The sequence below is a fragment of the Desmodus rotundus genome, chromosome 12 (genome assembly GCF_022682495.2).
Source record: "Desmodus rotundus isolate HL8 chromosome 12, HLdesRot8A.1, whole genome shotgun sequence".
Taxonomy (NCBI): Eukaryota; Metazoa; Chordata; class Mammalia; order Chiroptera; family Phyllostomidae; genus Desmodus; species Desmodus rotundus.
This window is the reverse complement of record NC_071398.1, coordinates 63,996,379-64,022,889: the sequence shown is the minus strand read 5'-3', so window position 1 is coordinate 64,022,889 and position 26,511 is coordinate 63,996,379. Positions and strand designations below refer to the sequence as shown.

General features: G+C 41.5%; 2 protein-coding genes across 3 annotated transcripts in view; both read left to right on the top strand.

Moving 5' to 3' along the window:
* Window positions 1-11,581, top strand: part of DENND2C (DENN domain containing 2C) — a 72,706-nt gene extending 61,125 nt beyond the window's left edge. The window contains exons 15-19 of one of the 2 annotated variants that reach the window (XM_053915820.1): window positions 3,227-3,268; window positions 4,177-4,282; window positions 8,107-8,343; window positions 8,589-8,675; window positions 9,690-11,581. In XM_053915820.1, coding sequence (XP_053771795.1) covers window positions 3,227-3,268; window positions 4,177-4,282; window positions 8,107-8,343; window positions 8,589-8,675; window positions 9,690-9,721 — 504 coding nt within the window. In that variant the 3' untranslated portion in view covers window positions 9,722-11,581. Of the gene's footprint in view, window positions 1-3,226; window positions 3,269-4,176; window positions 4,283-8,103; window positions 8,344-8,588; window positions 8,676-9,689 lie in introns of both variants that reach the window. The other variant, XM_053915819.2, reaches the window with a different exon arrangement.
* Window positions 11,582-14,278: 2,697 nt separating this feature from the next.
* On the top strand, window positions 14,279-26,290 carry BCAS2 (BCAS2 pre-mRNA processing factor). The gene is made up of 7 exons (XM_024570599.4): window positions 14,279-14,518; window positions 14,626-14,718; window positions 17,482-17,552; window positions 19,676-19,837; window positions 23,952-24,002; window positions 24,641-24,721; window positions 25,781-26,290. The coding sequence occupies exons 1-7, from the start codon at window positions 14,426-14,428 to the stop codon at window positions 25,905-25,907; spliced, it is 678 nt and encodes a 225-aa protein (XP_024426367.2). The 5' UTR covers window positions 14,279-14,425; the 3' UTR covers window positions 25,908-26,290.
* Window positions 26,291-26,511: the final 221 nt, after the last annotated feature.

The window sequence follows — 26,511 nt, the reverse complement described above, 5'->3', positions numbered from 1 at the left end:
AAGTTTTTTTTTTTTTTTATATTAACTTCATGGAGATATCCTCCTACATTACCTCCTGGAAGCTTTAGAAGCTGTGTTATTGTGCCTTTAATTTTTGGTCCTGAATCCTAGGACTGGATTTTTTTGTATATGACAGGTGGCAGATGTTGTTTCATTTTTGTCATATGAGTAGCCAACTCTCCTAGTACCGTTGATTGAAAGGACTGTTCTTCCCCATTACTCTGCTGGGGTAATGCCCACCCCCCAGATTTACTGACATGTAATTGACCTACAACACTGTATTAGTTTAAGGTCTACAAAATAATGATTTGATATATGTATACTTTGTGAAATGATTACCACAATAAATCTAGTTAACATTCATCACCTCACATAGTTACACACTTCTTGTGATGAGAACTTTTAAGATCTACTCCCTTAGCAACTTTGAAGAATACAGTACAGTTGTGTTAACTGTTCCAGGACTTAGTTATCTTGTTACTGGAGTCTGTGCCTTTTCACCAACCTCACCCACTTCGCCCATCTCTGGTAACCCCCAGTCTGTGCTTTGTACCTGCGACTTTGTTTTTCTCCGATTCTGCATATAAATGAGACTATACGTTATTCGTCTCTCTCTGCCTGCCTTTCCCTTGGCAAAATGCCCCTCAAGGTCCATCTGTGTTGTCACGAATGGCAGGGTTTCCTTTTTTATGGCTGAGTAATCTTCCATTGTGTGTATGTATATACACACATACTTACAAATACACATATATATTATATATTATATATTATATATTATATATTATATATATAAACATCATCTTTATCTGTTCATCTGTCAGTGGACACTCAGGTTGTTTCCATGTCTTGGCTGTTGTAAATACTGCTGCGATGAATGTGGGAGTTCATGTATCTTTTCAAGATAGTGATTTCATTTTCTTTGGATACATGCCCAAAGTGGAATTACTGGATCATATGGGAGTTCTATTTTTAATTTTTTTAGGAACCTCCATACTATTTTTAATAGTGGTTGCTGCAATTTACATATCCACGAACAGTGCACAAGGGTTCCCTTTTGTCCACATCCTCAGCAGCTTTTCTTTTTTCTTAATAATAGCTATTCTAACAGGTGTGAAGCGATACCTCATTGTGGTCTGATTTACATTTCCGTGATATTTAGTGATGTCGAACATCTTTTCATGTACCTGTTGGCCATTTGTATGTCTTCTTGGGAAAAAAACTTCTATTCAGTTTCTCTGCCCATTTTTTTAATTGGAATGTTTTTGTTTGTATGTTTGTTTGTTTTGCTGTTGAGTTCTGTGAGTTCTTTATATACTTTGGATACTAACCCCTTGTCTGATATATGATTTGCAAATCTTTTCTCCCTCTCTGTAGACTTTCTTTTCATTTTATGGATGGCTTCGTTGCTGTGCACAGTCTTTTTAGTGTGGTGCGGTCCTCACTTGTTTATTTTGCTTTTGATGCCTTTGCCTTTGCTGTCAAATTTAAAAATCATTGCCAGGACGTATGTCAAGATGCCTGCTTCCTGTGTTTCTTTCTAATAGTTTTATGGTTTCAGGTTTTACATTCAGGTCTGTAATCCATTTTTTTAGTTGATTTTTGTGTATAGTGGTATGGTGTAAGATAGGTGTGTGGTTTTGGGTTTGTTTTTTTGTTTGGGGAGGTTTTTATTGCATGTAGCTGTCCAATTTTCCCAATACCATTTATTGAGGAGATTTCCCCATTTGTATAGTCTTGGCTCCTTTGTTGTAAATGAATTGACCGTGCATGAGTTTTTTCTGGTCTCCATTCTGTTCCATGGGTTTGTGTGCCCTTTTTTATGCCAATACCACACTGTTGTGATTACCTTATAGAGTAGTTTGAAATCAGGAAGTGAGATGCCTCCAGCTTCGTTCTTTGTCCTGAAGACAGCTGTGGCTGTTTAGGATCTTCTGTGGCTTTATATGAATTTTAGGGTTGTTTGTTCTATTTCTGTGAAAAATGCCATTGGAATTCTGATAGGTATTGCACTGACTCTGTTGATTGATTGCTTTGAGTAGTGTAGACATTTTAACAATATGAGTTCTTCTAATCCCTGAGCACAGAATATCTTTCCCTCTTGAATTTCTTTCATCAATGTCTAATAGTTTTCAGTGTATGTATCTTTCACCTCCTTGCTTAAATTTATTCTTAGTGTTTTATTTTTTTCGATACAATTAAAATGGGATTGTTTTCTTTATTTTAAATATTTTTATATATTTATTTCCAGACAGAGGAGAAAGGAAGGAGAAAGAGAGGGAGAGAAACATCAGTGTGTGATTGCCTCTCCTCGCACACCTCCCACTGGGGACCAGGCCCACACTGAATCCACTGAGCTACACCAGCCAGGGCTATTTATTTATTTTTATAGAGAGGGAAAGGGAAGGAGAGAAACATCGATCAGTTGCCTCTTGCATGCCTCCAACCAGGGACCTGGCCCGCAACCCAGGCATGTGCCCTGACTGGGAACCAAACCGGTGACCCTACAGTTTGTGGAATAAATGCCCAACCCACTGAGCCACACCAGTCAGGGCCAGATTGTTTTCTTAATTTCTTTTTCAGATAATTTGTTGTTAATGTACAGAAACACAACTGATTTTTATGTTAATCTTTTTAAAACATGTTTTATGATGGAAAATTTTGAACATATGTAAAACTAAACAAAAGAACAAAATAAATCCAGTCACCCAGTTTAATATTTATCAAGTTGTGGCCAATATTTATCCCTACCCATTCCATTCTGTCACATAGTTTGAAGCATATTGTGACATAATTTCATCTCTAAATAATTACAAAATAAATCTCTATAACATAATGGCATTTTAACATAATCACAATACCATTATTACACCTACAAATTTAATATCTTTCTTAATATCAGTAACATTTAGGGATCAAATCTCTAATTATTTCATAAATTTTTAACAGTTCGTTTGAAGCAGGTCCCAGGTAAAGGCCACGCATTGCATTTGGTGGTTATGTTGTTTAGTCTCTTAGTCTATAGGTGTGCCAGGCGTCACTTTTTTCCTTGCAGTTTATTTGTGGGTGTGTTGGCGAGTTAACTTTTAAACGGGTTATAACTTTAATTTTGTTTAAAACTGTTCCCACTGCTTGAAAGAATGAAAACACTCTTTCTGACCTAGCAGTGCCCAGTCTGTCTCTTTGTGAGTGGCTCTGGTTTAACCTGCCTGGCCCCTTTCTCCCACAGGTGCTGATAGTTGATCTCTGTGCAGACAAGTTCTTACAGGAGGTGAGTGACAAAGGAGGTGGTGACATAACATCTGGGGCTGATGAGACAGAAAGCATGTGAAAGTACTTAGAGAAAATGACTCAGACAAGACTTTTCATTCCTGCACATACTTGACTCGACACAGGGCTGCTCGTACAAGGCTGACCTGACCGATGGGCTCGGGGTTAGCCGTGTTTCCCGAAGAAGGAAGGAGGAAGCGGGTAAACGCCACTCAGCCGAGGCAACCCTCCCCTCCCTTCAAGTCCAGAGGGGTTGGCATATGAGCCTGTACTTTAATTCAGCGGAACAAGTGCTGAAAACAGACTATTTCCAGATATTCTGAACCTAAATGTGATTAAGACACAGTTTGAGCCCATAGGCCTTACATTCTAATGGTGGGGAGGGGGTACGGATGTACATAGGAGATTTCAGAGATGGCATAATGGACGTACAAGGTATACTGCTGTAGGGGCCAGAAAGAAGTGGTCGTTTCTCCTGCGTACGGAAGTGGAAGGGGGCGTTAGTAAAGCCCCTTTAGAGCGGCCTTCTCTGTGTAACCGTGTATGAGCTCGTGAGCACTGAAGACAGGCTTGAAAGGATCTTTCCCAGGACTTTGTCGTCTTTCAAAATCACTCAGCGCATCACATTTGAAACGCCATTTGTTTGGGGATGATCTTTGTAACATAGAATGAGACTCATAGATTAGAGATATTTGGTAGAAAGTGCCAGAAAGCTTTATAAGTATATTACTTATTTAAATAGTTACCATGTATACGCTGTAAGCATCATGGATTCTGCCCAGTGTAGACAAGGAAGCTGCAGGCTGACTCTTCAGCCAAAGCACTTGTGGGATTTGGGGGACCTAACAAGTGCGGGTTTGAGACGTTCTCTCTCAAAGCTTATGAAAAATGTCAATTTCTTCTCTTAAGGTATCTGACGAGGATGAAATTTTGCCACCTAAACTCCAAGCTGCCTTAACACAGATTTTGGAAGAACGAAATGAAATTTTGGCTCAGGAGCAGAATCTGTCACAAGGTATGTGACAGGCGGTCGAGGACTTGCGGTCGAGGCACTGATGCCCAGAACCCTGCTGAAGGATACACGGAAGGAGTATGGGATCGCGCCTGTGCCTCAAAAAGCTTATCACTAGCTTCCCTGCTGACTGCCCCTCAGCTGTGCCAGGCCCCCTTCTATTTCGGGACTTTTGCGCTTGCTCAGTCCCATTTATGGGCTGCTGTCCCCAGATAGCCACACGGCTCCTGCTCTTCCACACTCAGGTGTCACTGTCAGCGAGGCCTTTCCTGGCTGGCCTGTCCTGTGGGATTGTAATTAGTGCAAAAGAACAAAATAAATCCAGTCACCCAGTTTAATATTTATCAAGTTGTGGCCAATATTTATCCCTACCCATTCCATTCTGTCACATAGTTTGAAGCATATTGTGACATAATTTCATCTCTAAATAATTACAAAATAAATCTGTGGAAAACAGTGTGGAGGTTCCTCAGAAAATTAAAATTGGAGCTGCCATTCAACCCAGCAATTCTACTTCTGGGTTTTTATCCCAAGAAAACAAAAACACTAAGTCCAAAAGGTATATGCACCCCTATGTTCACTGTAGTATTACTAGTAATAGGCAAGATATGGAAGCAAAGTGGATGTCCATCAGTAGGTGAATATCCATTCAAAGGAGCAGCAAGTGAAGTAGAAGAAAAACCAGGACAGTATGTACAAAAAAAACCCCAGGAGGATGATATTGTAGAAGCTGAGTGAAGAAAGTGTTTCCTGAAGGAAGGAGCAAACAGTTATGTCTAATGCTGCGAAGAGGTCAAGTGAGATGAAGGCCGAGAACTGACGGGTAGATTTGCCAGTGGGAAGGAGAACTTGGTAACAGCAGATTCAGCTAAATGATGAGATGAAAGCAGGATTGGGGGAAGTTCAAGAGACAATTGGACTGACATTCAGCTTTCTGTAAAGTTTTAATAGAAGTCCAAAGGGCCAAGAGTAGCTAAGACACTCCTGAAAAAGAAGAACAAGACTGAAGGGCTTGCCCTACAAAACATCAAGATTAATCACAAAGGAGCAATTCGATCATTTGGTTTCGGTGCAGAACAAACACAGAGCGATGGACGGACAGGGAGGCCTGGTTTGTGTCAGCACCGGTGTTGCCTCTCGGTTGGAGAAGATCTGACCACTCGGCAACTAACCCTGGGGTGCCTGGTTCTCCGTGCGGAAAGAAATGGATATGGCCCTGTGCCTCACGTTATACACAAAATTAACTTCAATAATTAAAGCCTGAAATGTTAAAGAGTAAAACCAAAAATGTGTAGGGAAGAATAGAAGAAAGTAGTTTATGTTTGGGGACGATAATAGATTTCTGAAATATGGCACAAAGAGCACAAACCATAGTGGAAAAGATTGGTTAATTTGACTGTTAAATTTTTTAAATTTCTGTTCATCAAGGAACACATGGAAAAGTAATTTTTAAAAAATCTACAAAGTAGGTGAAGACGTTTTCAGCAAGTGTAACTAACAAAGGAATAGGAGAGGGAACATGGAAGGCCAATGCGTGTAAGAAGGGAGACGTATAGCTCATCACAATCAGGGGACCGGGGATGAGAGCTACAGTGAGCTACCATTTTACACCCACCACACTGGCAAAAATTAGAACGTCTGACAATAGCAAATGTCGGTGAGAATGTGTGCACTCGTTCAACCACTTTGGAAAAACAATCTGGAATCATCTTGAAAAGCTAAAGGTGTATGTACATATCCTACAACCCAGCAATTTGGTGTTTTACACTTACACCCGAGAGAAACTTTTGCACGTGGTAGCTAGGAAACAAGTAGGATAAATTTCATGGTGCTGCTGTATGTGCTAGCAAAAACTAGAAACCACCTAACTGTCCACTGAGAGTGTAACACTAAAAAGGAATCTCAAAAACACCTATTGACTAAAACAGTAAGGTGCAGAAGAACATAATGTTTTATATTATGGTTCAAGACACACAAAACCTAACAGTATGTTGTTGAGGTTGCATATGTGTGTGGTGAAGTTAATGTAAAGCAAGGGAATGATAAACACAAAATTCGGGTCAATTGGCGCCCTCTATTGCAGAGTAAGGGAAGAACACCCTTGAGAGGCTGTCACACAGGAGCTTCAGAGATGCAGGTGATGTTGTTTGAAGCTTTGTCCTGTTCACCTCACTACTGACCTTATGAAAGGTCGGTTTCCTCATGCACTTAAAAGAATACATAAATATACAAAATCTATGCATTAAAACAGAAACAAAGAATGGAAGACAAGTTATAGAAAAACATGATTAAAAAACCCAGAATTGGACATGAGAAAGTGGGTACAGCAGGTATAAACAACAACTCTTCCAAGGAACTTTGCTGCAAAGTGGAAAAAGTGGGATAGTGACTGGAGGGGATGGGAATGTGGGGCAAAAGTGTTGATTATGAAAGCAGTAACGGACCATGGATTCTCAGCTGCACGGGAAAGAGAAGTCTGGCGAACAAAAGATAAAAATCTAGTTAAGATCAGAACGTAGTGCAGGAAGAGACCTTAGAGATCACATCATCAGCCACCTCGTTATGCAGACACAGAAAGAGCAGCTGTGAGAGGCACAGTGCATGGCCCGCCTTTACAGAGCTCCTTCATGGTAGACTGACTAAACCTCGGTTTCGGATTCCTAGTTCGGGGTGGAGCCCCTGGGAAAGAGCAGGAGGTGTTGTGAAGGGGAAAAAACACTATTTGGATATGGAAGAAAGAGGAAGAGTCTGGGTTGAACCCAAGGCTTGAGCCTGGAACCCGGAAGGCAGTACATTGCAGTGTGGTGTACTGGTTAAGAATCACCTGACCCGGGAGTCGGCAGCTTCCCCACTGTCCTAGATGAGGTGACTCCAGAGAGTGCTTGGAGCCTCAGTTTCCTCATCTGTAAAAGAGAAATAATAGTACCTACCTCACTGGATTATTACACTTGTAAAAGCACAGTACAGTGCCTGCCATATCTTACGCACTCAATAAATTATTTATTATGGAATAATCATGGGACATTATAAAATGAGAGAGAAACTGATTTGGTGGAGAAATATAATGAATATGTTTTGGAACATGGTTTATCTAATTCATAGTCTGCCAGTTTCCCAAAAGGACCTAATATGGTTGGTGACTTTTAGACAAATGGAATTTAAGTGCTAATAGGACAGCCAAAAATGATGGTCATCCATAGGTAGTCTGAAACCGTAGAAGGTGAATTTTGGTGAAATTCCAGGGCTGGACATCTGAGGTTCAGAATTACCAACATGGAGACCAGTTCTATCTCTATGCCAAGTAGCTGCTTGAGGAGAGGAATGTTGAGCAGGGGTCTGAGGACCATGCTCAGGACGAGGAAGAAGAGGCAAGAGGAAAGTGTTTGGTCATAAAGGCAGGAGAGGAATCAGGGGATCCGGAGAGCATGTAGTTGTGGGAGACCAGAGGACTGAGGAGGAGGTTAGCACAAATGCAGCATAGAGTTTGAAAGAGGATAAAAAGAGAAAAGCAGATGAAATTCGGTTCTCACTGGTGGCCTTAGAAAGAACAGTTTCAGTGAAATCACAGATATGCAAGCCAGGCTTTGCATATCAAAAATGTAATAGGAGTCGTTGTGTGGGAAGAAAGTGAAGGTAACAATGTCAGCCATTTGCTTTTGCGGGTCACATAGCGTGCAAGAAAGCTGAGAAGGAGTATTCCTATGTTTATTCTCCTTCCTTTGATCTATGATTTCCGAGACACCACTTTCATAACTAGAGCCAGTGTTTCCATAAACGCAAAACTTAGAGGACTGTTTCATTTCTTTCTTTCTTCCGTTTTGCAGCAGATGTGACACTCAACTCTCTGGTGTCCGAAGCATTTGTCCGGTTTTTCGTGGAGCTGGTGGGACATTATTCTCTGAATATGACCGTCACTGAGCGTGGGGAGCGTGTATTCCTAAGGGAGCCATTCCGTAAGTCCCACACCTCCCGAAGTGTTCGCCACTTCCTGGATCTCTTCATGGAAACTCAGATGTTTGCAGGATTCATCCAGGACCGAGAGCTTCGGAAAAGTGGGGTGAAAGGTCGGTTTCCTCTTAAAGCTTTCCCTTTATATTTAGTGAGCACTTGGAAAGTTGGAAAAGAATATAAACAAAAAAGAGCATAAAGTTACCAGAGCTCAAAATCTGAGTTGTTTATTACAGCAAATATTTTTGTAATATTATTTTAACTATAAGGTACATAGTAGTGAGCACAGAGTTTTATTTAATTGACTTTCAGTCTTGAGTGTTGGACAATTTCACCAACATGGAGTGAGTTTTCCTCATAGGTTTGTTTGAGGTCCGGGCGCTGCAGTATTTGGAAACAATTCCTGAGTCTGAGCCCAGTGGGGTGAACAGAATTTTGCGGAGTCTTGGTGAGTTGCTGTATTTTCCTATTAGAAAAACATGACTGAGAAAAGCTTTTGCAGTAAACATGCCCCATCCCAAAAGCTTTATAATCAGATCAATAACATGACCCCAAATAGGCTGACCAGAAACCATGACCTCTAATTCCCAAGTGTTTTAGAGAAAAAGAAGTCTCTTTCTCAGAGGTTGAGATTCTCCACCAGAGGTATCCATGGGACTGTTTTCCTCACTTGAAGCTCCCTTATGATATAAGAATTTGCATATCATGATTATTCATCTTTTCTAGGTCACATTCCTGGGGGAATCTTATAAAAACTGTGGACCTTTTTCCCAGAAAAATATACTTAAAGCATACAAACAAATTTTGCATATAATGTTAGCGTGTTCGTGGACCCCCCCCACCCCGAAGTCCATCCATGGCTTAGAGGGCATCTGAAACAAAAGAGGACTTCCTACAAGACTCTAATTTTACACTTCATAGAGAAATATGGTGACTCATGGTTGTTCAGTTATTGTTGACTTTAGTTACTCAGTATAGATTAACAGTGGTGTGGTAGCCCAAAACAATGAGGAACCTATATCCCATGGCATTTACGTTGGCGTTTGAAATGTATGCCTCTAATGAAGAATAGGCCCTGTCCTTAACTAGCTGAGACCACGAACAGATTATGCCTTGGGCCGTCATTTCATCTTATACCATGGGGTTACATTCGATCAGTGGTTCTCAGCTCTGACTACGATATTATAATCTCTGGGGAGCAGGCCAGGTGATTGTAACCTGTAGACAGGGCTGAAAACCACTGGATTAGATGATGTCTGAGTTCTCTTCTCCTCTACAATTAGACACGTGGGGGTGGCAGGGCGGGGGGCAGAGGCAGTTAGACACATCAACAGGTAGCTTGAGATGCCAGCTTACTCCTGGGCTCCTCTGAATAACTAGGTTGTTAATCCCTCGCCTTAAGTAATGTACGATAAATAAAAATGAACTAATGAGAGTTCACTTTACTTTTTTCTCTCTTTAGGAAGTAAAATGAAATTTCTGCAGAAGAAGTGAAGTCTTCAATTGACTATCTCATCCTAAATAGGACATAAAGTGCCAAAGAAAATATTTTTCCAAGAGTCAGGACGCCCTGAAGTTTTCAACAAGATCCTTGAAAGTTGCAAAGGTTACAGAGCGGGCCTCTTGGAGGAGGACTCGCCTGTTGCTGCTTTGGTAATCACTGGAGAACTGAGGGGAGTCACCGGGGACCACAGCTCTCTTTACTCTGCCTCCAGCTTTTTCTTAAGTGGCCTTATTTGATTCCTGGGCTTATTCCCTGTATTTTGTGGTTAGGCTACGAAGGCACTTGTCTTTCAGAAGGGAAAGACTTGGTGTTGCCTTTTGAAAAACAGCCCAAAGAGGAGCACAATGAGAGAAGTGCAGAGTATAAGGTACTAGGGAGGCATGACAGAAGTAGCGGACACCAGCCCTACACACATAACTCTCATCTCTGAAACACCACGGCAGCTTTAAACCTAGGGGCTGTTGGAGCTGAGCTCAGGAATATTATGTATTCTTTCAGATGCTCCCTTTTTTTGTCTTATGTTCTGTTTAGGGGAAACCCTGTGCATCAGTGCTGTTAATGAGCTTCTTATAAAAGTAGACATCTCGCAGCTCCTCTCCCACATTGGGTGGTGCTTCAGGGGCTTGTCCCTCAAGTGTCAACTGAAACTTTCTGGAATTATAGCTAATAGGAAATGTCCTTTCCAAAGCATGAGAACTACCTTTTATTTTTTAGTGTCTACCACGTGCCGTGCACTGTGGTACACGTACGCATGTCATCCTACTCAGCCATTAAATCAACTGTCTGAGGTATTTGCATCTCCATTTTACTAGTGGAGAAACTGGAATTCAAAGAAGTTACATAACTTGCCCAAAGTTACACAACAGAGCCCAGACTATCGGTTTGTGAGCACAGGGAAAGTCGGTCAGTCCTGCAGAGGGAAATTTGAGCTCCATGGGAATGTAGCTATTGAACAAGCTTTCTTTTAAGGTGAAACGTGGCAGAGCCTGCTCAGCTTGGAGGATGCGGGACTTCAAACTATCGGTGTCTAGATAAGACTCTTTTTTGGTTCCCCTAGAATTGTTTGACTTTTTGCTCTAATTAAATTGGAGTCAGAATATGAACATTTCCTGGGACGCCACCACGTAATCACCCCAACCTTTAACATCTAAAGTAGCAGTAGCGATTGGGAAGAGGAAGCTGTCAGTGATGGTGCAATTTTCTTTGATGTTATTGCAAATGTCAGTTTTCTTCAACTCCTGCTGATGGTTTTAACCGGCGTAAAAATATTTATTCAAACTTAACCCTACAATTTACATGAGGATACAGTTTATTGACTTGTACAGTATTGTTACTACATCCATTCAGGGGTGCATGGATGGATGTGAAGCAGACACCACTTAACAACGGTGCTACATAATTCCTACACATATGGGCCCAGAAAATAGCACTGAGCCTATGTCTTTTTTTTAATGTTAATTAAGCAGCTTACCCCAGTGGGGCCTTTACCAGATATCTCCCAGTTTGGTCTCTTCTGACACTTCAACCCAAGGGAAAAATTAGTGACTGAGAATCAAGTGTTTATAAAACGGGGGTAGGAGGTATTACTGTGGGGGACCCTGGCCATCCCTCTTGAGGAGACCTTTGCTTCAGGGATGGGGGTGCTATTTTATCCCTGGGATCTGAAGCTGCTTCCTTTTCCTAGGTCTGTTTTATTTTGTCTTGTAAAGTTTTATGAATTCTGGACATGTTTGTAAAAGAATTGCTTAAGATTTGTATAAAATGTTGTTTACAGTTCTTCTAATGAATAAATACAAAAATTCCATGGATCTCTTGGAGAATTTTAAATAAAATTGGTTATGATATAAAGATATTTTACTTCACTTAAATCTATAGCTAGCACATTTATCTAATAGGTTAAAAGACAATCTGGTGTCACTTTTTGCGGGTAACATGATTCTATATATAGAAAACCCTAAAGACACCACCAAAAAAACTATTAGAAATAACAAACAAATATAGTAAACTTGCAGGGTACAAAATCAATGCATAAAACCCCACTGCATTCCTATAACTAAGAATAACATTTCAGGAAAAAAAATGAAAATAAAACAATTCCTTTTGCAATTGCAGCAAAAAAAAAAAAAAAGATACCTAGGAATAAACTTAAGGATATGAAGGTGCTCTATCCTGAAAACTACAAAGCATTATTAAACCAGATTGAAAAGGCCACAATGAAATGGGAAGATATACCATGTTCATGGATTGGAAGAATCAACATAGTTAAAATGGCCATACCACCCAAAGCAATCTACAGACTTAATGCAATCCCCCTTAAAATCCCAATGACATTTTTAAAGAAATAGAATAAAATATCATCACATTTGTATGGAATAACAAAAGACCCTGAATAGCCAAAATAATCCTGAGAAAAAAGAACGAAGCCAGAGGTATCACACTACCTGACTTAAAATTATACTACAGAGCTACAATAATCAAAATAGCATGGTATTGGCAGAAAAACACACAAACCAATGGAACAGAATTGAGAGCCCAGAAATAAACCACATGTATGTGGCCAAATAATTTTTGACAAAGAAGCCAGAAACACACAATGGAGAAAAGGCAGCCTCTTCAATAAAAGGTGATGGGAAAATTGGAAAGCCACATGCAAAGAATGAAACCAGACTAGTTTTTCCCCATATACAAAAATTAATTCAAATGGATCAAAGACCTAAATGGAAGATCTGAAACAATAAATTACATAGAAAAAACTGGGTACTAAGCTCATGGACCTCGGTCTTAGAGAAGACTTATATGAATCTGACCCCAAAGGCAAGGGAAGTAAAGGCAAAAATAAATGAATGGAACTGTATCAAACTAAAAACTTCTGCACAGCAAAAGAAACTACCAACAAAAGGCTACCAACTAAATGGGAGATGATATTTACAAACAACAGCTCCAACAAGGGGTTGATATTCAAAATATATAAACAGCTCATACAACCCAACACCAAACAAACAATCCAATTTAAAAATGGGCAGAGGACCTGAACAGACACTTCTCCCAAGAAGACATACAAATGGCCAACAGATATATGAAAAGATGCTCAACTTCACTTGCTATTAGGGAAATGCAAATCAAAACTGCAATAAGATACCTCCTCCCACCTGTTAGAGTGGCTGTTATCAACAAGACAAGTAATAACAAGTGTTGGAGAGGTGGTGGAGATAAAGGAACTCTGATTCAGGGCTGGTGGGAATGCAGACTGGTACAGCCACTATGGGAAACAGTCTGGCAGTTCCTCTGGTCAATTAGGAATACAGTTACCATGTGACCCAGCAATCTCTCTCCCGGGTTATCCACCTGAAAGACTTGAAAACTTTTGTTTGCAAAGATAAATGTAGCCCTGGGTTCATTGCAGCACTATTCACTATGGCCAAGACATGGAAACTACCAAAGTGTCCTTTGATAGGGGACTGGATAAAGGAGATGTAGTGTGTATATTCTAAGGGATGCTACTGAGCCATAAAAAAAAGGTGAAATACTGCCATTGTGACACCATGGATGGACCTTGAAAATATATGGTAAGTGAAATAGGTCAGTCAGGAAAAGCTAAGAACCATATGATTTCGCTCATGTGGGATATAAAACAAACTCAGAGACAACAGTATGGTGGTTACCAGCGGGGAGAGGGGTTGGGGAGTTATAAAGAGAGGCAAATACAAGGTGATGGGAGATGATTTGACTTTGGGTGGTGGGCACGCAACGCAATGTAGAGCTCACATATCACTAAGTCTACAACTGAAACCTATATAATTTTGTTAACCAATGTCACCCCAATAAAGCCAATAAAGTAAAAGCTAACTACCCACCTTTCCCCTCTCTGTAAATTTTTTTAAAACTTTTCTTTAAGATAATCCAAATTGACCCTAGACTAACCAGGCTTAATAACTGTGGCCAAAGTTTCCAGGCTCTTGGCAGACGAAGCCAGAGTTTAGGTTGCACACTGGGCAGAGTATATTCTATTACCAGGTGTCCTAACAAAATGATTGGACTTTTATAAATGCCCTAAAGGCAAAGTGACAGGATTTTTGAAAGCTGGGGTTATCTCGCCCTGGTGTAGAGCAAGGTTCCCTTTGTTAGGCTGCCAATAAGGCTTCTGAATTTCAGCTGGAGACCCGCGCCCACGTCTAGAATCTGGAGAAAAACTGCATTATCCAACGCAGAGAGTGTCAGCGTGCCGACTAGAGTGTGGGTAGAGCACGCCAGGGGAGAGAAGTGGAAACCCAGACGGTGGAAGGTTAGAGGAGTACGCCGAGGTGGGAAACCCGTTTCTCTCTCTCCGCCAAATCCGCGGGCCAGTCCCCTGCAAAAGCTGTAAAAGATTTCGCCCCAGCTTTCAGCGCTCTGGAGGAAATGCAAAGTCCCAGTCCTGCACAAACTACCGCCCGTCGGAAGCAAATCCGTGGTGCGGCGTGGGGGCGGGGCACCGGAAGTTGAGGCGTTCCACTGACGGGACACCACGCCGTGACGTCACGTCCGCCTGCAGCAAAATGGCCTGGCGCTTTCCAGCGAGAGCGTGCCTCCAGAACGGACAACCAGGCGCTCGTCGAAGCCATCGCGCATGCGACGTAAATCGTGGGCGGCGGGCGCAGGCGCCGTGAAACTGACCTGAGCCTGAGCAGACTCGGAAAGCTCGGGCGAACGTAAGCATGGCGGGCACCGGGCTGGTGGCTGGCGAGGTTGTGGTGGATGCGCTGCCGTATTTTGACCAAGGTTATGAAGCGCCTGGTGTGCGGGAAGCGGTGAGTTCGGGGCGTCTACGTAGGGGACTCAGCGCTCTCCGGCCGTAGGGCTGGGAGGAGCCCCTTGCAGTCGCCGCCCCAACACTGGCCCCTGTTCTCGTCCTTAGGCTGCGGCGCTGGTGGAGGAGGAGACTCGCAGATACCGACCCACCAAGAACTACCTGAGCTACCTGACCGCGCCGGACTATTCTGCTTTTGAAGTAAGTGTGGCGGCTGGAGCCCGGCGTCGGGGTCAGGATTCCTGCGAACCTTTATTTTGGATTGAGAGGTTTCCCCGCGTTGAAGTGACTTGCTGAGCTTGCGTAGATACTGTCAGTCCATTGAAAACAGCCAGAAACTGTACTTGAACAATAAAAAAGAAAGAAAACAGCTAGAGAGGTGGGCCTTCTCCGGGGTTCTTACTCCGAGACCCACGGAAGGACTTTCTGAGGCTCCGCGAATCGCTTTACCTAACAGTGCAGAAAATGAGTGTGTGTGTTTTTCTGAGATAGGTTCCTTGCGTGAATTCTCGGTGGGATCCTCTGAGTGAGGTCCGAGGTCCGCTCTAAAACAGGTGATCTAGTGTTTTTAAGTGCGTTTGGGCCTAATTACCTAACTAAGTTCCTGAGAACCACTGGAGGGCGGCCTTTGCATAAAGCCTAAAGAAATGTTTACAGCATGTGAATGACGGAAGGGACCAACCATATCTACGTAAGACACTATTTACAGATTTTTAAAGCCTAGAAGTGCACCCAAGATAATACTTAGGGTCTACTCAGCTAAACTAAATGTAAAGTAGTTTTAAATTAATGGATTCTCTTAAGCATTTTAATAAATACATGGTTGGAGTTTCTCCCCCGCCCCCCATTATAGGTAACCACTTATTTATGAAAGAATTCTGTCATTAAAACACAATACTTACATTGAAGTAACATAAGAAAATATTGGCTAAGTTTTAAGTAGGAGAGAACTGTTCCTATGATGTGCTGTTTTTCTGTGCCTTTTAAAAAATATTGTCACCCAAATATAGATATTACCACATCAAGAACTAAGTACAGTAATGCTTTCTTATTAGACTGATTTCTGAAAGTTTCAGATACTACATTCAATCACAAACTTTTAAACACTTGAACCAGTTTTTTCTTACCTCTCAAATACAACACGCGCTTCCTATCTTTATAATTAGTATACTGATTATTTACTCCTTTTTAATAATAGGAGCTTACGAGTGTACTGGGCTCCTCACTCTCTCAGTCCAGAAAATAGCAGTGTGAACTATATACTTGTTTATTATTCCAGTTTTTTAGATGCGATAACTGGAGCTCAGAGAGACTAACTGGTTTGCTCAAGCCCTTATCCACTCCTCAGACCGGCTTCGAAACTGCTCTTCATCAATTCATGTAACAACTGTTCATAAAGGTCTTTTCTGTGACAGGTAGTGGGGCACAGGATAGACGAGGTCTGTACTCACGGAGGTCACATTCTAGAGTGTGACCACAGACAAATTAGTCAGAAAATTGGATTAGTGATAAAGCTATAGGAAGAATTAAAGTAGTGATGTGATACGGTGACTGGGAACTACTTTAGTTGGTGCAGCTTAGGAAGGCCTGCCTGTCTGAGCTTGAGCGAGAATGCTCCACGGGCAGAGGTCTCTATTGTCTCCTTCACCCACTGTGTCGTCATCACTTAGAGCCGTGCCTGGTGCACAGTAGGCACCCAAATATGTATCCCTTAAAGAGCTTCTAAGGCAGTTTTATTTAATGAATGCTTACTGTGTGCCTGGCATGCCTAGAGTTCTTCTAGCTTAGCCCCATGAGTGCTGGCCCAGTCTTTGGAGAGAGTCAAGTTAAAACTCCAGCTCTGTCATTTACTGGCCATGTGAGTTAAGTAAGGGCTCCTATGTTAATAGCTTGAGATGCTTGTACTGCATTTTTATAGTGTCTCTCCTATCTGATGTTAGTTCTTATTCCTTGTCTGTCACTATGTATAGCCTATAGTTAGAATACCCTAGCTTTCTGTAGGAAATTAGATAACTACATTTTCTTAGAGCTTTGGGTAACTCAGCAGTAGTCCAAAAAAGGGCTTTCTCCTTTGCAATAAGAAATGCTTAATGCAAAACTTTTAAACGAGGAATGTGGGCTTCTGGAAGGGTCTTTTTGCTTACTCTTTAGTCTAATTGTTGAGAAAGTTGAAGCCTTCAAAAAGCTGAAATTACATGGGAAAACTGAGATGCTACTATAAATATTTCACTTAAGCAGTTCTTTATATTCAGGGCTGGAAAGGTGCAGAACAAGGTGGAGTAGGATATTGACCAAAACATTGGACCCCAAAGAAATAGTTATATCACAGTTTTTTTAAACTGGTAAAATTGTTAGACCAGATAGCAGAATCCAGTTCATTTTGCCCATTCCCCATTCTCCATTCTCTGCAAAGAGTAAAGTGGGAAAATAACAACCAGAACCAAAAAAGAAACTGTAGGCTTAGGCTCATATCCCTAAAGTAAATTATTTTAAGCCCAAGCCCTCCCTTCCCCACCCCCAATGAATACTTAAATCCATGGTTCTCAACACTGGTGTTACCTTATAAGCAACTGGTGAGTTAAAAACAAAAATTACAATCCTGTGCAGTCTCCACCTCAGAACAATTAAGTGGGACTGGGGGAAAGGGGTGGGATGTGGCTGAGATTGGAATTCTTTTCAAAGCTCCCAGCTGATTCTCTTGTGCTCCTGGGACTGAGAACCACTTAACGTAGGATTAATCCTTTGCTCTGTGGGCCCCTTTATTTATTAAGTGTGTGCATGTGTTCTCCAGATCCTAGAGAACATTTAACTCAGAGACTTGTGAGAAGGGGAATGATCCATTGTAATGGGTAATGTAGAGTACAGATATTTAAGTAGGTTAGATTCATTGTCTGTTCAGTGGTAGTTGATTTTAATTTGTCTGTATTATTTTGGAAACAATTCTTTCTCCAATTTATACATCAGACAGACATAATGAGAAATGAATTTGAAAGACTGGCTGCCCGACAACCAATTGAATTGCTCAGTATGAAACGGTAAGTCAGTCCTATTTCTCAGTTCAGCTGGGGTAAAATCATTGTTTGCGTTAATCTTAATTTTTTTAGTAAAACTCCGGTAGCCATGCTAAAACAGATGTTGAAAAGGAAAAATCCTTGTCTATTTTTATATATGTTTTTTCATGCTACAGTGTTTCATATCATCTTGTGTTAATGTTCAGAGATATTTGCACCATTACATAAAATGCAAATGTATTGAAATCTAGCCACAGGGGAATGGTAAATCGGGATGAAGTTCATGTTTAAGATCTCCCAGGGAGCCCTGGCTGGTGTGGCTCCTTGGATTGAGCGCTGGCCTGCGAACTGAAAGGTTGCTGGTTCAACTCCCAGTCAGGGCACATGCCTGGGTTTCAGGCCAGGTCCCCAGTTGGGGGCCTGTAAGAGGCAACCGATTGACGTATCTCTCACACATCAATGTTTCTCACCCTCTCTTCCTCCTTTTCCCTCTCTCTACAAATAAATAAAATTTTTAAAAAAGACTTCCCAGGGGAATGTTCCTGATTCGACATCTAGCTCTTCACCGCTAAAATGAGTGTGGTGGCTTCTGATGGCGCCTGCCTCACACGTACGAGGCAGCTTCAGCAAACGCGAGTGCCTGAGGGTGTGGCTGGTCCCACCGCCTCCCCACCTGTGCCCTTTCACTGCAAAACCGTTTCTCCTTCCTCAGGAAAAAACCCGAACGCCCTCTAAGATGGAGAATCGGATTGCTTACCATCTGAGGTCCTCTCAGCTCTAAAATACTGTGGAATAATGAGAACCACAGAGTAATCTGTCAGAGCCAAGTCCTAGGCTAGGGGGCCACGGCGGAGTAGGACTGTCCTCTCAGCGCATGTGTAGGCTGTGGGAGGGGTTTGAGTCTGTCCAGCCAGAGGACCAGGCTTCTTGTGCTCCGTTTCCTGTCTGGCCTGGGCGATAAAGGCAGCACAACTGCCAGGACTCCTCAGGTCTCCCTGTCCTGGTGCTTCCGCTCTAAAGGTGTTCCTGAGAGTAGCTCCTTTGGGCAGTGTGTGTCAGACCACAGGTGATGACCATTAAACAGCAGGTTGTGAAGTAAGACACTGTTTAAAAGAAACAGGATAGAAAATGTCAATGCATTGCATGTAAAGGTAAGTTGTTTTGTGATATGTTGGTTCAGCTATGTATTTGTATAGTGGATCACAGTGTAAAATATTTCTTACTATAGATTATAGTCGTATTTGAAAGTACTATATAAGATATGGATAAAACTTTTTAAATTTGTATTCATTTATTTATTTTTAAAGAGAAGGGGAAAGAGGGAGAAAGAGAGGGAGAGAAACATCGATGTGTGGTTGTCTCTCGCATGCCCCCAACCAGGGGCCTGGCCCGCAACCCAGGCATGTGCCCTGACTGGGAATCCAACCAGCGACCCTTTGGTTCGCAGGCTGATGCTCAATCCACTCAGCCACACCAGCCAGGGCTTAAAGCTATTTTTTTTTTTTAACTGCCTTATTACTTCTGGATCCCAGTTGTATATCCCTGAATTTTTAATGAAAATAATTGGAGTTTTTATAGTATCTAGTAAAAATATTTAAATGAAAATGAAAGCTTAGTTTGTAGGAACTCAGGAATCATGAGCGGATACTTGTGAACAGTGTTTGCCAGCTCTGTTGTCAGTGTTGGAGGCCTGGGCAGTGTGAGGAGAGAACAGAGTGGGGTTCCTGAACCCCTAGAGGGGTGTGGGTGTGCGGGCGGGAAGGTGGATGGACCACAGGTGTGTTTGACAAAAATGATAGCGTAGTTGTGTGTGTGTCCTACTTTTTCCCCTTACTGTTTAAGAAACATTTTAATGTTTTAAGTATTTGTCGGTAACATCACTTAATGTCTAATATAACAGCCCTTTATATGAATGGATTGTAGCTTAGTGAGTCTGTTCACATTGATGTGGACAGTTTTTGTGACTATATAACTTTGCTAAATCTTATTTGTAAATTGATTGTTTTTAGAATAGATTTTTACTATTTCAGGTGTACATCTTCTGGCTTCTCTAGTTGTTAAAATGTGTGTACACCCCTGAGGCATTCTGTTGGGAAGAGAGATAAAGGTTTGGGGGACTGTGTAGTCACATTGTTCTTTCATTTTAGGTATGAACTTCCAGCCCCTTCTTCGGGTCAGAAGAATGACATCACTGCATGGCAGGAATGTGTGAACAACTCCATGGCCCAGTTGGAGCATCAGGCGGTTCGGATTGAGAATCTGGAACTAATGTCACAGCATGGATGCAATGCCTGGAAAGTGTATAATGAGTAAGAAGCTCTGTGCTGTTTCTTTAAAACCCATTCTACCCACAACTTTGGTGTTTTTTTCTGAATGGGGAAAGTAGGGTTGGGGAAGTGGGGTAGAAATAGTAGAGCTGAGCTTTCCCTTGGAACCGTGCCCTAGAACTGCAGCCCTGTGAGGGTCTCTGCTTTGGGACTCACCACAGAGTTTGTGTATGAAGGGGACTCGCCCTGAGTACGTTTGTTGTACAGTGTTGGGTTCTGTACCCGTGGCCTTGAATACTAAGTGAGCAAATACTGTATCTTTTCTCCTGGGGGAAATAGGTACATGCCCATATATGCACATATCACATAGATAATGATCTTAAACCCTGGAAACAACTCATCCTGGCATATTCTATTTTCTTGATTTTTTAAAAGAGAAAACAAAGCTCAGAAGTGTTAAGTAACTTGCCAGAGTTGGAAATTAATGTCCACCCTTTGGTCATCTCTGAGAGACCTCCCACAGGAAGGCAGCGCCTCTCTGTGTTCCACCTCAGCTGGGAACATGCATGTCCACTGTTCACAGTTCTCAGTGCTCGCTGCAAGGATCGGCTTCGAGCTTAGAAGTAAATTTGAGCGGGTAGGCAAGCTCATAAATACAGAATCTGCACATAATAAGAATTCGCTGTAAGTAGAGAACACCAAAAACAAAGTGCCAAAACCAGCCACCGAGCTCCCATTTCTGTCCCACGTAACTAGCTTTAGCTTTAGGTTTTATTGTCTCTGTAGGGTTTAATCTCCTTATTTGTAATATTCGGTAGTTAGATGATTTCAGTGGCCCCCCTGAGCCCTAAAATTCTGAGTGTCTATTAGCACTTTTTTTCTAAAGATTTTATTTATTTTTAGAGAAGGGAAGGGAAGAAGAAAGAGGGGGAGAAACATCAATGTGTGGGTACCTCTCACGCACCCCTTACTGGGGGCCTGGCCTGCAACCCAGGCATGTGCCCTGACTGGGAACCAAACAGACGCCCTTTTGGTTCACAGGCCAGCATTCAGTCCACTGAGCCACACCAGCCAGGTCAGCACTTTAAGGAGAAAAGGCCATTGGACCTCATGACTGCATAAAAGTGTTTATTAATAACATGTTTTAAGAAATAATAAAGTGGACAAAATTATAAATGCCTCTTCTCAAATTTTCAGAATTATGTTTTAAATTTTTATGGCCACATAGGTATCCAGTGGGCAAAATCTAGAATTTGGGAAACTGCAGAACAAATAATTCAGTTCCTATTGTGAATTATGTCGCAGAGAGGATAAATGAGAAATGGGGTCGGGGAGGTTAAGAAATTCAAGGCTTTTTTTTCTTTTTTCTTTTTTTTTTTAATGTTAAAAAGTGGGAAAATGTGATCCTTGCCCTAAGATTGATCTAGTTGAGGACACAAGGCATTGTGAGTCAAATAGCCAGTCACCCTTTTTTGGCAGTGTGTGGGAAGTCCTTCATTGTGCGCTATGGTCTGTAAACTGCAAAGATCAGAGAAGGAACATTAAGAATTGGGGTCATTAAGAAAGGGTGAGATTTGGCCCTGGCTGGTGTGGCTCAGTGAATTGAACCCTGGCCTGTGGAAGGTCGCTGGTTCAATTCCTGGTCGGGGCACATGCCTGGGTTGTGGGCCAGGTCCCCATTTGGAAGCATATGAGAATCAGCCAATCAGTGTTTCTCTCATACATCAATGTTTCTTTCCCTCTCTTCCTCCCTCCTTTCCCCGTCTCTAAAAATAAAATGTTTTAAAAAGAGGGGGATGGTGAGAGATTTGGACATTTAGAGGAAAGGAAGAACAATCCAGGAATGGCAGAGAACATGGATTTGGGACCACTAAAACCCCATTAAATTGAAGAAAACATTACTTTCAACTTGCCTGGAAACCTTTGATAATTTCCTATCTATCACATGCAAAGCAATGTTCAGACTGTTTAACATGGTATTCAGAGCTGTGCCTCAGTTGTAGACTTCTACTCCAGCCAAACTAGTCTCATGAATATCATAAAATCTGCCTCTGAGCCCTTACTCGTCCCTTGCCCCCTCCTGGAACGTCTTTATCTGTTTGACCCAAATCCAGTTGATTTAAGGCTCAACTCCAGTCTGCTTCCTTGCTGGCCAGGTGACTCAGTCGGAGCATCCGCTGTGAACCAAAAGGTCGCGAGTTCAGTTTCCATTCAGGGCATGTACCTAGATTGCGGGTTTGCGCCCCAGTCAGGCATGTAGGGGAGGCAACCGATGTTTCTCTCTCTCTCTCTCCCTCCCGCCCTCTCTCTCTGAAATCAATAAAAAACATATCCTCACATGATGATTAAAAGTAATAATTTTAAAAAGAAAAAATAATCTTCCTTGTCTTACCTGATTGAAATTCTGCCTCTGTCACCCTCTGCCTTTCTGAGTAACTGTTCTAATCACTCTGCACATCACTCGTTTTTCACTTAATCACTTGGTACTCCGTGGTGTTGGCCATTTCCCTGAGCACATTCTGTCTCCTCCGAAGCCAGTGGATGCTGCTCCAGACGAGATGTACTATATCTTTTCAATGTAAATTTTCTTTGTTCACAAAGGATTTAAGGGCATTGAACACACTGGGCAGAAAAGTTTTTAGCTCTAAGTAGGTGTTGGTACAGGACTGCTATAAAAACATGTAGTATTTTGTTAATAAGAAGAGAATTCTGTACTTGCAACTAAAGGGGAACCTTCAGAGTCGGCCTCTGGTTTTACAGGTAAGCAGGCTTAGCCCCCGGGATGTCAAGTGAGTCGTCCAAGGACACACAGCTATTTAGGGCATAGCTGGAGCTAGAACCACCTACTCCTGTGACACAGTGTGGTAGGTTTTAATAGAAGTATTCAGAGTATTTGAGGAGGTACCTGTACTCTTAGAGGGAGAGGGGCCCAGCACCAGCCTGCAAACTGAAAGGTCGCAGATTCAGTTCCCAGTCAGGGAACATACCTGGGTTACAGGCCAGGTCCCCAGTTGGGGGCGTGTGAGAGGCATGCAATTGATGGATCTCGCACATCGATGTCTCTCTTACTCTTTCTCCCTCCAGTCCCGTCTTTCTAAAAATAAATAAAGTCATAAAAAAAAAAAAGTGAGGGAAAACTCCCTGTTAGTAATCAGTTTTCTCTCTAGCTAGCAGTGGACAGGAGGGGGGAATGACAAGGTAAAGAGTAAAGGAGAGTTTAAAAGGGTACACTCATCCAGTGTTTTCCATCTTGTCTGTGAAAAGTAATGACAGTTGAAGAAATGATTTAAGTTCACAAAATCAGAGTATCAGTAAACTGCTTAAAAGACCTGAAATAGGATTCAGCTTTGATACTATGTTACTTAATCTTTCTGAGCCTATTTCCCTCATGTGTGAAATAGGGATAATCATACCTGCCTCAAAGAACTCTTGTGAGAATTAAATTAGCTTAATTTTACGTGGTGTTTGGCATGAGCGCTCAATGAATACTGGGCTGTCCAAAAAGTTCAATTAGTTTTTTCTGTACAGTGGCTCTAGTAGTGCTTAGTTGTATTTAACTTCATTCAAAACAATTTTGTTAGATTATATTGTGACAGCTGTCATATCAGCATACATTTTTTTAAAAACTTACCAAAATTGGTGAATTTTTGTGCAGCCATTTTAATGTTTAACATGGAAGAATATACGCAACATTTTTTGGTGTATTATGCTTTATTATTTCAAGAAATGTGAAAACACAGCTGAAACACAGAAAAGATTTGCGCAGTGTGTGGAGAAGGTGCAGTGACTGACGGAGTGTATCAAAAGTGGTTTGCAAAGCTTCTTCGTACTACTGACACTTCGGCCAAATAATTCTTTGTTGTGGGGCTGTCTTACTCATTGGAAGATGTTCAGAGGCACCCCTGGCCTCTTCCCACTAGGAACCAATAGCAGTGGGAGACAGCTGACATACTCAAAATACCCAAATCAATGAAGTTACTGATGAAAATGAAAAATGTGTCTGTTATGGAAAAAACTGAATGGACTTTTTGGCCACCCCAGTATTAACTGTTTTTAAGCAGGAAAATTTGACCTTCTATCAACTAGATAGTTCACCTTTAGTTGGTACTATTCGATTTTAACATGCCTTAATCTGATTTTTCTTTTTCTTGCCTAGAAATCTAGTTCATATGATTGAACATGCACAGAAAGAACTCCAGAAGTTAAGGTAATTTGTTTCCTCTTATTTCAAAATAAAGTTTAGGTGAGCCCTCAGTAAGTAGAGTGAGAAGGAAAAGGAACCAGTAGGTAATAATCACAGGAGAGTAAGCAGTTGATTTGTGCTGTGTCTGGCGCCTGGTGTTGGGTTTGCCCCGCCTGAGGGGCGGAGAGACAGACCTGAGGTCCAAAAACACCTCTGCTAGGTAACTTCCAATTTATAAGTCTGCAGACATTGGAAGGAACTTCCAGAAGGGAGAAAAGGTGCAGAACAACATGTATATTCTGATTTCTGTTAAAAACAACCAAACTAATCTACCCATGTGCACGTACACGTGTAGGAAAGAGTTTGGAGGACACCCACCCAGAACCAAACGGCGGGAATTGGGGAGAAGCACAAGGGGGAGGACCTTCAGTTTTAACCTGCATTTGTGTGTGTGTGTTTAATTTTCCACAACGAGCATGTATGAAATTTAATTGAAAAATAATAAGAGTTGACTTCTGGAATTAGTCTATGAATTCATATATCTGTTTTTCTCAAGGGATGAAAGATGTTGTATTATATTGACCATAGATTTTTCTTCGGTTGATTGTAGTCAACAGAAAATGTTAAAATATAAGTTAGTTGTATAAATAATGTTTTTACAGGAAACACATTCAAGATTTAAACTGGCAGCGAAAGAACATGCAGCTCACAGCTGGATCTAAATTAAGAGAAATGGAGTCAAAGTGAGTACCTACAATTCCATCATCTTTTAATTGCTTAGCAAATTTAAAATTGAAAGTCAACAGTCTGACTCAAACAGTATTCAAACGGGAAACCACGGTGGTCCGAGAAAGGCTGCGCTTTGGCTCCCACTCTCCATCGCCGGGCCCCTTTCCAAGGTGCGGGCCTGGAGGGCAGTGGAGGAGTTGTCACTGAAACCAAACCAGAATCACAATGGAATCCTGCTGATTGGTCTCTGCTTAGAGCGCCCTGTTTTCAGTCTACTGTTTCTGCTCTGAATGGGATTGTAGCTATTTTTAAAGGGAAAAAAAAAATTAACTACTTTTAGTTTGCAGAAGGGGGATTTAGTACTTTCCACCGCATGTCATATGTTAGACATCTTTTCATGTTTTTTTCCCAAGCAAATATAATCTAAACATACACATGTGTGTTCTAATCAACTCTAGAAATTTCTCCACCATTTTTGAGTATTGCTTCTGCCCTCTTTTCTTGCCTTTTTGGTTAATCCATTTAAAATATTATCTTCCCGGCCCTTGCTGGTGTGGCTCAGTTGTTTGGAGTATTGTCCCATTCACCAAAAGGTTGGGAGTTTCATTCCTGGTCAGGGCATATACCTAGATTACAGGTTCAGTCCCTGGTTGGGGTGCATATGGGAGGCAACTGATTGATGTTTGTCTCTCACATCTATATTCCTCCCTCCCTCCCTCCCTCCCCCGCCTCTTTCTTTCTCTCTCCCTCCCTCCTCCTCTCTCCCTAAAATCAGTAAACATTTTTTTTAAATACTGTCTTCCTTCACACTTTCCTATGTCTTGAATTCTTTTTAATTTTCTTAATAAAACATTTATTTTGAAATAATTATAGAATCACATGCAGTTGTAAAAAATAATGCAGAGAAATCCTGTGAACCCTTTCCTCACTCCCCCCAATTGTGCCTCAGTTTTTTCAAAAGAAAAGTTAAAAGTGAATGTTAGTGTTACAGCCCTGGCTAAAAATGTACATCTGATAAACTATTCAAAGAGAAACTTACAATGAGTAATTTTTCCGTTGTTTTTGTATTGTAGCTGGGTATCCCTGGTCAGTAAGAACTACGAGATTGAAAGGACTATTGTGCAATTAGAAAATGAAGTCTTCCAAATGAAGCAGCAGCATGGAGAGGCCAACAAAGAAAACATCCGACAAGACTTCTGAGAAGACAGATTAATTCAGTGTGGAGAAAGGAAGGCGGGTTGGGCTTTTCCAGATCAGACACTGGTCTGTGAGGGACAACATCATTTTATGGACATCATTTTACGGTGTTTAGAAACCGTAAAAAGTGGACCGTTAATATTCTCTTTGTACATTAGCAAAATAAAAAAGTTCAACTCAGTGGTATTTTTTACCACTAAAAAAAAAAAAAAAAAAAAGTCAGCGTTCCAAAATAATATGACTTTAGAAAAATATAGGATTAATTTTGAGCCACTTGGACCATATTTTGTATCCAAGAGATCTTTGTGGAAAATTTTCAATGTGTACAAGAAGTTGGAAACCTTTGGTTTATGTATTTTTCAAATAAAGAGGTAGTTCTACACAAATTCTTGATTACCAAATAAGACTTAAGAAGTAAAGCGGCTCCGTGTACATCAGCTCTCACCATCCTCCCCATAGGTGACAGCTTCACAAGGCTTAGTATGTGCTTGGCATTACTCTGAGTGCTTTAGGTAGATGACCTAAACTTACATGAACAAAAAAATCATTTGATCCTCAAAAACTTCAGATTTCCTGCCCAATTCAGAAAAAGTATTTGCAATATATC